This window comes from Cydia fagiglandana, chromosome 1, assembly GCF_963556715.1.
Source record: "Cydia fagiglandana chromosome 1, ilCydFagi1.1, whole genome shotgun sequence".
NCBI classification, from domain to species: domain Eukaryota; kingdom Metazoa; phylum Arthropoda; class Insecta; order Lepidoptera; family Tortricidae; genus Cydia; species Cydia fagiglandana.
In genome coordinates this window covers 26,543,001-26,559,859 of record NC_085932.1, presented here as the reverse complement: position 1 = coordinate 26,559,859, position 16,859 = coordinate 26,543,001, and the positions used below count along the sequence as shown (strand labels likewise).

The following is a 16,859-nucleotide window of genomic DNA, read 5'->3' as shown; positions in this document are numbered from 1 at the left end:
TGGTCGCCCCAGATAAGCTTTTTTGGCCGCACGATCCTCTCCCATCCCTTTATCCCCGATATTGGATTTCTATACTTATCTTTCTGATTAACATAGAATATTGCGCGTACACCCAACTAAAATTATGATTATTTCAGATGGAGGTGTCCGGTGGATCCCTTCGTACTGTGCGCTCAAAGAGCTCAGCGTGTCCGACTGTACGGGCGTCACGGATTTCGGTCTCTACGAGTTGGCGAAACTCGGCCCGGCGCTGCGCTACCTTTCCGTGGCTAAGTGTACTCAGGTAAGGTACCACGGTATAGTTTACACCACTTTTTACGTCTTAGGTTGTGAAACGGTTATGTTTTTTTCTTTTTTTTTTAATGTTTTTTTTTTTGTTTCCATACACAGTGGAATGCAAAGATAACATTTTTCTAGCAAGTACCTCCCAACGGTTAGGGTCGATACGGTTCAGGGTATGGATATAGAGATACGTAAGGCCTACTAGTACATCATCAACGCGGCTTTCTCATCTCTCGAATCTTCGAAGCTACATTGGGCCAAAAAGAATCCCCACTTAGTAGTGGGGATGTAGTCATCTACGGAGACTTCTGGGTTAAGGTTCCTAAGCAGCATAGCCAGACAGCCAGTCATACCACTTCAGCTTTTTCAGGGCGTAGGTAATGAAACATTTGCGTTCTGCTTTAGTTATCTGGAAAAATCTGGATTTTAAATTAATTTCCCTTCTATAGCATAGCTTTTTGAGCACGCAAATATTCGATATAGGTATGCCTTAGGGGCAATTATGTTGATTAATATTACCAAATATTACTGTGCGTAGAAGGTACCCATTAAATAAATGTGTCCCATCATCCAGCGAGTATCAATTGTTTATGTCACACCGAGGACTCACCGGTGCCGACACGTTAGGTACCTAAATGGTATGCGGGATATATGAACGAAGATCTCGGCTGAAAATAAATGACGTCATTAATAAAGTAAACGGGGTTCCGGGGAAGATGTGCGAACATTAGAGCAATGACTCAATAAACGTGCAAGTGTGTCTTTATAATTCCTTTTTTACATTTATTTCTATAAAGAAGAATTAATTTAGTAATTTTACAATGAAATACAAAAACAGTTTTACTATTATAGAAATGTGTGTAATCACTTTAGTGGTAAACTCGATCCAACAAAACGTTTATTCCCCAGGTGTCAGATTCCGGAGTACGGACACTAGCCCGCCGATGTTACAAGCTGCGGTATCTGAACGCGCGCGGCTGCGGCGCGCTGGGGGATGACGGCGTCGAAGCCGTGGCTAGAGGATGCTCCAGGTTACGAGCCCTGGACCTCGGGGCCACTGACGTGTCAGAGGCTGGGTTACAGGTAACCATACTATACAGATACTAGTTCGCCGATGCTACAAGCTGCGGTATCTGAACGCGCGCGGCTGCGGCGCGCTGGGAGATGACGGCGTCGAAGCCGTGGCTAGAGGCAGCTCCAGGTTACAAGCCCTGGACCTCGGGGCCACTGACGTGTCAGAGGCTGGGTTACAGGTAAACATGGTACTAGTTTTTACTTGGGTAAATTAAAGTAACCAGCGCAAGCTCGTCAGGTAGATCTACTACGCTACCCTACCTTAACTACTCTAGATTTGAGAACCACTGAGGCATACTCCATTTAAATTAAACATTTTGCAAAAAGTTATTACATGATACATTTACAAATTATAATACAGCTTCTTCTATTCAACTGACTGGCCCTTATTATTCAATAATAATGGTTTTGGCTTAATTATAAAATGTAACGATAAAGGTAGGTAACAGTTATTTAATATTCTAAACAGAATCTGAATAAATAAGTAAATGAAAGGCAAACAAATAGGATTCTTAATTAAATCTAAGCTTATATCATCACTGATAAGTAGCTGGAAATGACGTCATTAGATTCATTTAACTTTTATGAGCCCGATAAATATTATTTTAATTAAAGCTCACTTCAATATGATTTCCGCTCGTGACGAGTATCAATAGTAGGTACAGGGTGGCAGAAAAGACTTCAACAAAGCATTTTTATTAATATTTTTCTTACTGTTATTAAAAATGATAACTACAAGTAGCTTTTCATCACAGAACGGTCCTTATGTTTTCCTGACCATTTTAACTGAAATTCCAATAGAAATTCTGAGAGAATGGTCCTCATTGCATATGAAGCATAAGGACCTTTCCATGACATTTACGTTGAAAGCCAGTATTACTCTACTGAATGTATTCTCGTCACAATATTCTCCTTTAGGCTTTTATACACAATACGTAAAATTTGTTAAAATTATCATCAATATGCACAGTAAAAAATCTTTGACAAAGTATTATTGATCCACCCTGTGTGTTATACTGTATAGGTAGTTCCGTTATTGTTGATATTATATCAATATATACTTAACGAGTATCTATACAGTCAAAATAAAGATAAATCAAATACTGTTCGAATCCAGAACTTTCTTTTTGATCTTTTACAAAAAGAAAACCTAGCAGACCAGGCCGCGTAGCCAAGACGCCAATCGCTTACGCTTCGTAGCGATCGAAACGCAACTGTCACTTTCACACTAATATGGAAGAGTGATAGAGAGACATAATGCTTTTCGTTGTCGAAGCGATAGCGATTGTAACCTTGGCTAGGCCGGCAGGTAGATAATTACGGCGGTTGACTTGACGCGAAAATTTTGACTTTCAACTATCAGAGAACGCATTTTACTTAAATACGAATTCGTCGCATTTGGCGTCGAGACACTTGGTTCGTGGGGCAGAGGCGCACATATGCTCATTAAGGCGCTTGGGAAAAGGTTGAGGGAGGCAACGGGTGACCCCCGCGCGGGCAGCTTTCTCGCGCAGCGAATTGCCATCGCAATCCAGCGCGGGAACGCTGCCTGCGTGTTGGGCACCCTCCCGAGGGCACCAAATTTTGATAGGTATTTTTAATTTTTTGTTTTAGTTATTTTAATTGTAGTTAGTTTTAGTTTTATATTCCTATTTATGTCTTATAGTAATTTATGTAAAAAAAAATGTTTATTTGTGTCTTAAAAAGTTAATAAATTTTACTTAAGGATTTTAACCTTCTATTGAGCCCCGAAAGGGCTTTAAGAGGCAATGGGTGAAAATTTCTTTATATAAATGAGTTTCCGAAATTCAGCGCACCTTTCGCACTGCCACGTTTGACAGTACTAATTACGAATGTTGTATTAAATTGATAAGGGTATGAAAACCTTTGTTGTTTGAGTTGAAGCTTTTTGAAGTCCCGTGTCTTTCCGGAGTGTAATAACTTTAAAGCCTCGTTCCTTTGATTACGTTTTACTCATTAATTTTAAAGCATTTCATTACATTGGATGTCTTCAGTTTAACAGGTGGGATGATTAAATCCTTTATCTTGCCTGTTGTGCAAGATTGCGTATTTTTGTCTATTTTTTTGATACCTTTTGTCTATTTATTTTTGGCAGATTACATTTTGTTTTACTCGCAAATCCAGTGCCTTATTTTACAGTTGTCCACAAAACCTGTATTTTAATGATTTTGTATAATTCAAAAAGTTTTTACCATAAAATACTATGGTGCAGTGGTTCCCAAAGTTGACTGGGCTCCGACCCACCTAACAAATACTGCTAAATTCGGGACCCACCTCTTGGCCGTCTTATAAAGGGGGCATAAAATATTATTAGTAGCGCTCAGATTCCCTAGTAGTTACAGGGCCCACTAAATATTCGCTCGCGACCTTTGTTTTGGGAAACGCTGCTATGGGATTTTAGAATATAGAGCGGCTGTAAAAGTTTGCCCCCTTATTCATAAAAAATTAGAAGACTTTTTTTAGTTAACTTACGTTTTATACTTACACTTTCTTTCAAACACACAAGTCATGCTTAGTTTAGTTTTTATTTGTACTTTATTTTGTTTAGTATACATAATTTTTATAGTTATTTAAAAAAATACAAAATTACAGATTAGGGCAAACGATAATTAATGTAGTGCATAATTCTTCTTCATCGTATTTTCTCAGAAACTTTCGTATTTGTCATGTTACTTCAGTCGACCTCAGTACTTTTTGTACCGAGACTGACTGAAATAGCAAGACACGTTCGTAGGTTTCCGTGACATTACGATGGAAAACAATCATGCGCTACATCTGTAGCTATTTGAAGCTTATATCGATTTTATGAATAATGCCAGTCTGCTAAATTCTGCTTCCATCATTTGTTAAATTTGGAATCATGTAGTAAAAGACACATCACAACATATTAACAATAATGTCAAGCGGTAGTCTTACAAGAAATACGACAAAAATAATGGCAACAAAGGGATATATCCAGCCAGATGGAGGGCCCAACAGTCAAACATGTCACTAGCTAGTTATTCCGCTTTGTGTCGCTTATTGAACGTATGTTTTGTGTTGGCTGCTATTGACTTGGACTTCCATTTCGTAGCAGGGATACATTCTTAAGTAGTTGTAAATCGAATTCAAATACGTTCGACTACCTACATTTACAATCCCTGAGCGGGATTTGCACAATGAAATCCGGTCAATTGTCGTATGCAAATAACATACCTACGGGTATCGACACCGATACAGCCCCTGTAAATAAGTACCTAAAGCAAATCTCATATCACAGGATATTTTGGGCTATAAATACCTGAGTAGTTACAAATGTGAACATTGCGGAACGTTTCAAAAAAGTTGGAATAGTTCTCGGAAATATCAAGAAAATTTCATAGGTAATTACTTTCATTTTTAAATAAAAAATGCGATCCCCGTACAAAAAACAAGAGAAGTTTCCGAAATTTTTCAATATTTTATTTTAGCAAATAATTATGTAAGTGTGTAACTAATTGTAAGTTGGGCAAAAACTTTCTATAATTTATCATATTTCTATAAGTGAGAACCTATAATTGGCCCTGTGATTCTATTTTAAACTAAAATAAAATAAAATAATTACTGTATAATTTCAAGTTATATTTTGTAGGTAGTTCTGAGAACCTGTTTAGTGGAGCTTCATTACTTAGTGTTTGAATCGATCTCTAATATTAGAAGCAGTGCTTCTAACCACTCGACTACCGGTGATTAAAATATTTAATAATTTAAATTAATAATTAGGTACACCTGATATTTTAATATAAAGGTCATAGAATGTATTTAGGTTGACTAATAAGTACATTTTCCATGAAATCTGGGGAATACCTGAATAATCTAATACTTTCGTAAAGTTGTAACTAGCTGGTAATACCGCAGGGAGCGCAAAACTTATTTCTAGCTGCTAATCTACCTACATAGGTATCAGATGTTGTATTAAGCTCGACACTAAGACCTTAGGGATTGCCTACCGACTGGCTCTGAATAGTACTCGTAGGTAGCAGCCTTGATGTATTATTCCACACGTATGCGTCGGACATATTGCTTATTTGCATTATTTTGCATCTTGTTAATATTCGGTGAAATGAGAACTAGAACATCGTATAGTTCGTTTTTTAGCATTAAAAAAAGACTACGCGATCTTGACGTGCCTTTTAATTAGAAAACGCTTTTTAAAAACTAATAACTACTACTTATGAAAGTAAAATAATGTAAATAATCGTATAATATAATATGATCCATAATTGTTACATAATATATCACGTACAATTCCAAATGTTCCACATCCATCATAGAAAGCACGATCAATCAAACATCTTCCTACAATTCGCCTATTTGTCGATCACTTTTACAAGCAAAAATGACACCTATCTAGATTAATTTAAGAGTCATATCATACATATTGCATTTTGATACATTTTCAAAGTCAAGCGATTTCGCACATCATGATTATTTTAGTTCCAAACAACTGAAATTCTATTACTAATCCTCTTATGTCCGTCTGTCCACCTGTTAGCGGGCTGTATCTAAATAACCGTAGTAGGTAAGCAGACATTTGAAACCCCATTCAAAATACGTGTTTTATTGTTTGTTTGAACAAGTGTGAATCTTCGTTAAGAAAAAAAAAATCAAAACCGGGCAAGTGCGAGTCGGACTCGCGCACGAAGGGTTCCGTACCATAATGCAAAAAAAAAACAAAAAAAAAGCAAAAAAAAAAAGGTCACCCATCCAAGTACTGACCACTCCCGACGTTGCTTAACTTTGGTCAAAAATCACGTTTGTTGTATGGGAGCCCCATTTAAATCTTTATTTTATTCTGTTTTTAGTATTTGTTGTTATAGCGGCAACAGAAATACATCATTTGTGAAAATTTCAACTGTCTAGCTATCACGGTTCGTGAGATACAGCCTGGTGACAGACGGACGGACGGACGGACGGACAGCGAAGTCTTAGTAATAGGGTCCCGTTTTACCCTTTGGGTACGGAACCCTAAAAACTGTAAAAAATGTGCTAACTCCTCCAACTAGCACTTGGCTGTTTTTTTTGTGTGTCCAATTCAATAAAATCAACATTTTTTCCGGAGTCAGCTGGATACGGGTGGCGCAATACCGGTCATTGTGGCACTCTTTGGGGAGGCCTATGTCCAGCAGTGGACGTCCTCTGGCTAATATGATGATGATGAACACTTTTTCACAGATCCTCGCCCGATGCTGTCCTAACCTGAAGAAGCTGGCCCTCCGCGGCTGCGAGCTGATCGGAGACGACGGTCTAGAGGCAGTAGCGTACTACTGCCGCGGTCTGACGCAGCTCAACATCCAAGACACGCCGGTCACGCTCAGGGGGTACCGGGCAGTGAAGAAATACTGCAAGCGATGCGTCATTGAACATACTAATCCTGGATTCTGTTGATGATAAATAGAACCCATTGTATTGTAAACTGGTTTAAACTAAGACCTTCCAGGACACCCCTATTGGATGTAACATCCCTTGGAATAGCAGGCATCCATAGGCTACGGTGGCCGCTTACTTACCAGCAGGCGGGTGGTATGCTTGTTTTCCAAATAGTATTCTACCATCGGACTTTTAGACGCACGGCTGGTCTCCATCCTTACTTGGTAGATATTCCACCAATTCGCACGAAGCGCTTTGCTTCTTCTTTCCTTATGCGCAGTGCCAAGGAATGGAATTCCTTGCCGGCGTCTATATTTCCGTGTTTTTATAACCCGGCAATCTTCAAATCAAGAGTGAACAGGCACCTTCTGGGCGAGCTCCATCGGCTAGTCTGTAAAAAAAAAGTATTAAAAAAAAAGAAGTGTTTGTATAATATTGGCAAGGTATCACGCAGCTAAACGTATCAGGATACACCAGTCACGCTGAAGGGATACCGATATTTCCCAGGAGTAGTCGTAATAACAAATAATTATGACATTTCATGACGTTGCGAATTTGAATGTTAGAAGATGATCCGATTCCTGGTTTTATCATTAACGTTGGATACTATCCAGCGTCGAAGGATAATTGAGATATGCGTTGTATCGGAAATAATATTCCAGATTCGTAGGAAACTAATTTCTTCGCCTTTCGCCAGATAGGTACCTACACGTTTGGATTAAAGCTTGAAAATGGTTTCATCTTTTAGCCATCTATTTTGTGTTAGTGAAACACACTAGGAGATATAATCATAGTTCGGCCATGTCAAAACAGGTTTTATGCCGAAATAGTTCATCCGTATTCGATTTGACTTAATTTTAGAAGCTCCATCTCCATTACAAATTGAAGTTAATTGTAATTTCCAATTCTACTTATCAAGTTTAATAATAAAAAGTGGCCCTCAGCGCTTAGGTAGCAAATTAAATATAAAAATAGAATCCGCCCGAATCCTCCAATTATGTATAATAAAGAGTATAAAAGCGAGTATTTTTGATAAACAAGTTATTCATAAATTGAAAGGAATATTTGAAAAAAATTTCGTAGATATTATTACGCAGTCTGTAACTTTTTGTGTACCTTAATTAAAATATTTTTGCTTGCTTTAATTTGTTTGGAATAAAGCAGTTTTAACGTTATGATTGCTATCTTTGATACCTATTTTTAATCGGTTTAGTTTATCATTAAATCCATAGACGATGTAAATTGAACAATTTTTTAAAAATTGATTGTTATATTTCGCGCATTCCGCGTGTAAGTAAATTGCCCGCCGCATGTAAGTCAGGTTTGAGACCTATAATTTAAATACTGTATTTTGTGTAAAAAAAACGTCATTTTACACATACATAGTGTATTGAACTAATTTATAAGCGGTGGGTAACAGTTTAAATAACAAACGCGTCTTTTTTCTCTTATGACGGCAAATATGTAACTAATGTTCGTTAAGGGGTTAATAATTTTATTCATGCTCTTTGTATATGCTTTGTACTTTGTTGATAAGCTATACTAAAGTATTTTTCACATTGTAATGACAGGTGTCACCATACCCAAGTTAAGTGAAAAGTAAAGTTGTATATAATTAACCAGAAAGTGCCAATTCGAAATTCGATCGTACGTTTTGAACTCACGATGGTTTTATTGAAAAAGTGCAGTGCCTTGTCAAGGCTGGCGTCCACTAGACTTGCCGAGTCGAGTCAAAACGCGTAGCCGCAGAAATTCGCCTGACGAGCAATACGCGCGGAGAGTCGAATCGGCGCGCCGCAGCTATTCGTCAATGGACGCAGTTGCATAGAAAATATAAGAGGCGAAATATTGCGATTCGATTCGATTCGCCTCGGCGAGTCTAGTGGACGCCAGCCTTCAGGCGGTGTTACATAATGATATATTCGGCCCGACATGAACTTTAAGATACGTCAAATATTACGTCTAGATACGATTATGGATTAGAGATATAGGTATGTCAGTGCCAAAAGTGACTTTTCATCAAACAAAAACGTCACTTTTGACACTGACATATATTTAATCCATATCGTATCTAGACGTAATATTTGACGTATCTTAAAGTTCGAATCGGGCCGATTAAATATCTTTTAGTCACATATCATGTAAGTATACATATATTGTAGAGAGATATGGAGATGTAATCAGTAATCACAGCCACAGCTTTTACACGAATATCAAATTCACAGTATAGTAACAATTTTGTTAAATATTAACATAGACTTAATATGTGCCATAGAGATTAAAAAAAATTAACACAATTTTAATGAATTCTACTAAAATACGTTTTTGCGGTTGCATGAAATTTTCCTACAATAGGTTATATTGTATAGTTTTTATATTATTTGTAATTATGTAGCAAAATTCTTGAAAATATACAATATTGTTTTATTATTAATGTAAAGTGAACTTTATTAACACAATTGCCATTGTTGATTTAGTTATTATTTTATAATAAATTATAATTTTCAATTAAAATTGTCTATGACTTTATCAACCCATTTTAGCCATTCTGCGTTTAGACATTATTGATTTGTTTTCTTTTGCAAAAAGAATCCTGCTATGCCGCCTAGAGCATAGTTTTGGTAGACTATTCATATTAAGAAAACTTATGTAGTTTTCTTAAATACTTATTTCTTAAGGGAATATCCAGCTCGGAACTTTAAAAACTCTTTTTTGTGTGGAATATTTGGTATCAGTATAGGGGTAACTTGACGGGACTGACGAAATCAGTCGATTTGTTCACGAAAATAATTGGTCAATCTCATCTAGCATCCACACGTACACAAATTAAATCACCAATTTGCATTCTACTATGAAAATTGGCATTTTTGTGTCCGCACTTACTGATGTGATCGGGGAATCAAATTGGTATCTGTGTCCGCACGGCCCTGTTCGATCGGAGAATTTCATCAGATTGGCGAAAAATTGTCTCGTCTGGATACAACTTATGGCTCGTTTCATTCGTTTATTTCTTATATCGTATCATTCACAGATAATGATAAAAAACGAACAAAACTAATAAAGAACGAGTGACGAACACAGAATGATACGAAATAAGATGTAAACGAGAAACTAATGAGACGAGCGATGATGATACCGTTACATAGCGTAGTTTATTATTTACTAATTAATTACTTAAAGTTTGTAGAAGGTTGATCATATACAATTACAAAGACACAAAATATGCATATGTATCTACAATCGAAAAATATTATCATAAGGGAGGGTTCTTCTGTCCCTGTCGGGAAAAAAGGAAAAGTAAACATTACATACATGAAAGGGCAAAATTTATGTTATTGTTGAAAAGTCGTGTATTAACATAAAATTATGAATATTCGGGGTTCGAATCAATTACATATATCAATTTTTAGGCAAACCATATTCAGTGTATTTTTAATTAGTTGTCACACTTAAAGTACTTTTGATTTTATTTAGTCTAGATAATTATTTAAAGTCGAACCCCCGCTGGACTTGATTGCCTGCTAAACTAATACTATTAGTTCTATTACAGTAAATAAAAAATAACAATATTATTTGAAAAATTACTTTCTTAAACCTATTTTGTTTTTACAAGCATTTATTTAACTTGCAATGTACCTATGTATTTAAAATAACCCTTTCCGAAAATACAAATGACTGCATTTCCATCAATTAATATTTATATTATTATTTAGTTTGTAGAGTGTATGTATGATTATATCGCTTGATGTGTTGCAATAGCAAGTACATTATGAAACAGGTGCGAAGAGTAAGAAATTCGCACGTGTATTGTACAACGGCCCTTTAATTTTTCGATATATTTCAAATAATACTTATTACATCATCCTACCGACTGCGCCATGTAATAAGTATTATTTGAAATAAACAACAACCATATCTAGTTTGGTCTAAGAATGATTCTTTATTCTTCTGTTCAATCATAGACACAAAAGTCAAAGACAAACTAAACATACTCTACACGTATTATGCCAATTGCAGCCCCAGGGCGGTAAAATAATCTGTGTGCTACGCTGGTTGCTTGGTATGAGGGTATAAGATTAGAGTTTCATACATCTCGCGTGCCTTAATAAGAGAGCGTGCCCTGTTTGTAAACAACACTATTATCGTTAGCATGAGATTGTGTTGTGATGTTTCTGTAGTGTGCGTTGGGTATGTAATCCGGGACCCTAGTAATTTTAAAAATAGTGTAGTTTGATATAACCTAATTTTATCGCGAAGATTCTTTTTAACCAAAGGGGTATTAGGGCCACCCCACACTAGCGCCAATGTTCCGTCGAGCAGCAGCCATGGAGTTGACTAGACGCTGACGCTCAGGAGCCGCTAGTGTGTAGTTACAATAATGATCACTAATTCTGCTGAAATTTATTTCGTCTTACACGATATTTTTGTAAGCAAAATATTCTAGTTTCTCCGTTACAAGACCAACAGTAGATTGCTATAGTTCGTTTTTTTTAGCATTAGAAAGAACTTGCAAGAAGGTAAGCGATCTTGACATGTCTTTTAATTGAAAAACGCTTTTTAAAATTCAAAAACTATTACTTATGAAAGCAGAAGAATATAAATGATCGTATTAGATTCATAATTGTTACATATTAGCCGTAACTTATTTTTAAAATGTGTTTTTCAATTAAAAGACAAATCAAGATTGTTTACCTAATTTCTAATGCTAAAAAAAACGAACTATAAGAACTTACTGTTACAGATGGTAACAGTTACAGACAGTAACTGTTACAGATAGTAAAATTAAGTTCTAGTTTCACAAAAAAACTACCCTTTCAAATAAAATTTTAATTTAAATAGGCCATCCCTGTACAAATTAATTACCTACACGTAAGCGGGAGCTAAGTAACCCCTAATGTTCATTTTATTTTATTTTATTTTATTACAAGGAGATAGAACAGAAGCATGCAAGTGAAGAACAATGTGGATAGAATATACGTAACTAGTACAATACAGATTATGCTGTTTCCTTAAACATATCTCACCGAGAACATAAGTGGTATTAAAATGTAAACCTAGTAACATGCAGACACTTAACTATTTTAACTACAACTACTAAAACGACTTTAATTTACAGTTAAACATAATAATGTATATTATGAAAGTTACGATCCATAAAATATCTATCTTACTGTGTACTTACTGTGTTTTTTTTTTGTACAATTTTGTGACAGCAGCCTTGAATGAGGCGCGGGAGCATGAGAATAAATCTACATTAGAGAGTAGCTTGTTGTGGTGGTCGCAAATTCTGTGTATGGGAGCCCGTTTGCCTGCGTTGGAACGCGTAATCGGGAAACTAAATAAATGTTTGGACCTGGTCAACTTCTGCGGAGTGCGGAACTGTAGGGCCGCGAGGAGCTGCGGGCAGTCTACATCGGCTACGCAGATGTTGCGCAGCATCACTGCGTCAGCAACGGCTCGTCGGTCCTCCAGAGACATAATGTTATACTTGATCAAAAGATCAGCGTATGAACAACGTGGACTCTTTATTTTAAAATTTAGGAAACGTAAGAACTTCTTCTGCACCATCTCTATTTTATCAATGTAAATTTGATAGTATGGGTTCCACGCTACTGAAGCATACTCTAGATACGATCTTACAAGTGATTGATACAGTAGAATGAGAGTGTCCTGTTTTTTGAATGGTTTAGATGTACGTATAATGAAGCCGAGCATCTGGTACGCTTTTTTTACAATGCTATCTACGTGTACATCAAGGGTCAATTTTGAGTCTAAGTGCATACCTAAATCACGAGTGCTTTCAATAGTTTCCAGACGGTGTTGATTTATATGATATGAGTTATAAATTATATTTTTCTTTTTTGTAAATATCATATGTTTACATTTGTTGAACGCTAGAAATAATTTATTTTTTTTGCAATAGTCATAATTTGCATTCAATCTCTTATTTAGCGAGGCCAAAGAGATTAGACCCTTGGTAATTTACTTGTAACTTGTATTCCTCAATTACTTCAGGGACCAGTCAGGGACTCAATACATATACACACCAGTACTCTCCAATTGTCCGTTCCCGGACACTCCTTAATAATTTCTTATCTTTTGCACCTAACTCCGACTTGTTTGCCGACGAAAGTCATAAACTTTTTAAAGATTTTTTACGTTTTTGCGAATCAAACATGTAATATCTTAGTAGCTTATTAATTGCTTTATTATTTACTTTACTTAGGTACTTAATTTTACTACTTGATTTTACAGTGCATTGGTGTTAGCTGTAATGCTGTAAAATTTGATTTCAATAAATATCAAATATCAAATATAGTTATAGGAAGGAGTTGGACCCTTTCGTCCCTTGACCCTTTATGCCCCGGGCGAACATTGGAAGGGCATTTTTGTCGTGTTAGCGAGAAAGCTAGTGGTCGCGCCATCAGTTTGATTACCGACAATGTGCCCGCAAATGAGGGTAGGCGGCGTGTGCGTGGATGACATTAGCTAAATATGAGATTTGAATAATTATGATAACAGACTTGTAGCACGGAAAGGGAAAAAAAGCCTTTAATCTGAAGCAAAAAGAATAGATAGTATAGAGGGGTCCTGTCATTGTAAATTTTGTAGTCATAGTAAATTTACTGCCATCTATTGACACACGGCTAAAACTCAAAATGAAAACGTATAAAATTATCCAAAAAATGTACTTATATATATATGGATAAATGATTTTATTATTTTTATATCATTTTGATCCATGTTCATTCACTGATATCTATGTGTTAAAATTGTTAAATATGAAACCGTGTCGTCACGCTATCTAGCCGAGCATAGGCTAAAAGTGTGTGCGGCATCTATCCGAGAATGAGTTTTTCTTGATTTCCGGGGCAAGCTCTTCCTTACACTTATCCTCTAGCCGCCCAGAGACCTATAAAAAGGTCTCCTGTTCCATTCTAATTTGAACTTTGTGGTGACAGAATAAAATTTCATTTTGCTTGGCAAGGTTTGACGTATGGGCGGCTAGAGGTTAGTTACAAATGTCTTTGATCTGAAGTGAACGATACTAAAATTGGATAGAGAATACCTCTTTAGAGGCCTAATTTGCTTTGGTTGCGGAATAATGGCCAGCCGTTACCCTATGATACATTTTTGAAGCATCAATGTCATATACTCGACGTAACTGGCGTGGCAACGAGCCTTTAGAAACTGAAAATAAAGAATAGTATTAATACGAGTATATAGCTGAAAATATTCTTTAAAATGCAATGCAAACTACGTTGCCTTTAATGGAGCGGAAAGGCTGTTTTCCGTATATTTTATTAGGACTTATATCCCGTCAGAAGGTGGAAGACGCTATCCAGGCAAGGACAAAACAAACTGGGCTGTTCTCCTCAAAGTAGGCTTAGGTGATAGTAATAGATACATACCTTGACCTAACCATTATGTGTATAGTCCGTTTTTTAACCGACTTCCAAATCTCAAAGAAGGAGGTTATCAATTCGGTTGTATGTTTTTTTTTTATTTTTTTTTTTATTTTTTTTTATGTTTGTTACTCCATATCTCCGTCATTACTAGATCGATTTTGAAAATTCTTTTTTTGATTGAATGTATATGCATACAGATTGGTCTCGTTTTTGTCAAAACCCAGTTCTGATGATGGGATCCATGAGGAATCGAGGGAACTCCTCAAATCTTAAAGGCATATATATAGTGACTAGCTGTTGCCCGCGACTTCGTCCGCGTGGAATCTAATCTTCAACATTTTACATCTTTAGTACCTATAATTATCATATCCAAGCAATGTTGAAATTAAATACTTTTCTTTTTTAGCAAGTTGTATGAAGTTTTAAGTCAAGTGGATTTTGATGTTGGTTGCTGAAATTACTTTTCTTGTATTCTCATAATAGGTACCTATGCCCTTATACAAAGATTCAAGTTCCGCACTCACAAAATATCTGATCTCCATACAAACTTTCAACCTCTTTCTCACCACCTTGGGGGATGATTTTCAAAAATGCTTGAATTCGTTTTCAAGTTTTTTATTTTAATACCTTTTTTTTGCAAAAAGCTCAAGTTCTTAGATTAAAATTAAATTTACACCCCAAGACGAACTTTCATCCCCTTTTTAACCCCCTTAGGGGTTGAATTTACAAAAACGTTGCAATTACTTACTTTTTTTTGTAATCGGCTTATCGGCTATTATGTCTTTCTAAGAAGTTTCAAAGCATTTGTAATGGATTCAAACTTTGAACCCCATTTTAACCCTGTTAGGGGATGAATTTAACAAATCGCTGAAATCATTCTTATTGTCTTCTAATAATATCCCCAAATACAAAGATTCAAATCCCGCGCTCGAAAAAATGTATGATATCCATACAAACTTTTAACCCCGTTTTCACCACCGTAGGGGATGAATTTTCAAAAACGCTGAAATTAGTTTTCTTTTATTTTAATTTAATACCTTTTTACAAAGTTTCAAGTTCCTAGCTCCAAATAAAATTTGCACCTGAAGACGAACTTTATTAACTTAGGGGTTGAAATTCCAAGAACATTGCAATTAGTTTTTTTTGTAATCGGCTATTATGCCTTTCTAAGAATTTTCAAAGCATTAGTAATGGATTCAAAATTTGGAACCCATTTTAACCCTGTTAGGGGATGAATTTTACAAAACGCTGAAATTACTTTTATTGTCTTCTAATAATATCCCCAAATACAAAGATTCAAGTCCCGCGCTTGAAAAAAATTTTGATTAATATACAAATTTTCAACCCCTTTTTCACCACCTTAGGGGATGAATTTTCAAAAACGTTGAAATTAATTTTCTTGTATTTTAATAATATATCGTTTAACGACGTTTCTAATTCCTAGCTCAAAAAAAAAACTTCAACCCCATAAAAACTTTCATCCCATTTTAACCCTGTTAGGGGATGAATTTTAGAAAACGCTGAAATTACTTTTATTGTCTTCTAATAATATCCCCAAATACAAAGACTCATGTCCTGCGCTCGAAAAAAATTTTGATATCCATACAAACTTTCAACCCCTTTTTCACCACCTTGGGGGATGAATTTTCTAAAACGCTGAAATTAGTTTACTTGTATTTGAATTTGATACATTTTTACAAAGTTTCAAGTTCCTATCTTGAAATAAAGTTTGCACTCGAAGACGAACTTTCATCCCCTTTTTAACCCCCTTAGGGGTTGAATTTCCAAAAACGTTGCAATCACTTTTTTTGTAAGAAGTTTCAAAGCATTTGTAATGGATTAAAATTTTCAACCCCTTTTTAACCCTCTTAGGGGATGAATTTTACAAAACACTGAAATTACTTTTCCTGTCTTCTAATAATATCCTTATATACAAAGATTCAAGTCCACCACTCGAAAAATTTTTTGATTTGCATACAAACTTTCAACCCCTTTTTCACCACCTTAGGGGATGAATTTTCAAAAACGCTGAAATTAGTTTTCTTGTATTTTAATAATATATCTTTTTACGAAGTTTCAAATTCCTAGCTTAAAAGAAAACTTTCACCCCATACAAACTTTCATCCCCTTTTTAATCCCCTTAGGGGTTGAATTTCTCAAAATCGCTTCCTATCTCTTGTACACTTTATAAATGCAATCTGGTGTGCAAATTTCAACTTTCTGGGTTTTGTAGTTTCGGCTCTGTGTTGATGAATCAGTCAGTCAGTCAGTCAGTCAGTCAGGACACTTGCATTTATATATATAGATTTTTGGGTTTTTATCAACAAATCAAGCATATACACCCAAAAAAGTGACATTTGATGAAGTGGAACTGCTGATGATGATCAGAACGGAACTCTTTAACGACGCATAGTTCACGGTTGGCGATTTGTCCTCTTCGTTATGTTTGTTAAGCAAGTTAAGTTTTTAAGCCACATTTTTGTCAAGCTCGAGTTCTGATGATGGGATCCATGAGGAATCAAGGGAACTCCTCAAATCTTAAAGGCATGCGTATAGAGATTTTTGTATTTACATCAGAAAATCAAGCATTTTCATTAAAAACTGTTGCATTTGATGAAGTGGAACTGCTGATGATGATCAGAACAGAACTCTTCAACGACGCAAAGTTCACGGTTGGCGATTTGT

The 16,859-nt window shown here is 35.8% G+C and overlaps 1 protein-coding gene across 2 annotated transcripts in view; it reads left to right on the top strand.

Moving 5' to 3' along the window:
- Positions 1-6,847, top strand: part of LOC134668702 (F-box/LRR-repeat protein 7) — a 97,984-nt gene extending 91,137 nt beyond the window's left edge. For both annotated transcript variants that reach the window (XM_063526145.1, XM_063526153.1), the window contains 3 exons: positions 138-283; positions 1,192-1,365; positions 6,571-6,847. In XM_063526145.1, coding sequence (XP_063382215.1) covers positions 138-283; positions 1,192-1,365; positions 6,571-6,783 — 533 coding nt within the window. In that variant the 3' untranslated portion in view covers positions 6,784-6,847. The remainder of the gene's footprint in view (positions 1-137; positions 284-1,191; positions 1,366-6,570) is intronic.
- Positions 6,848-16,859: the final 10,012 nt, after the last annotated feature.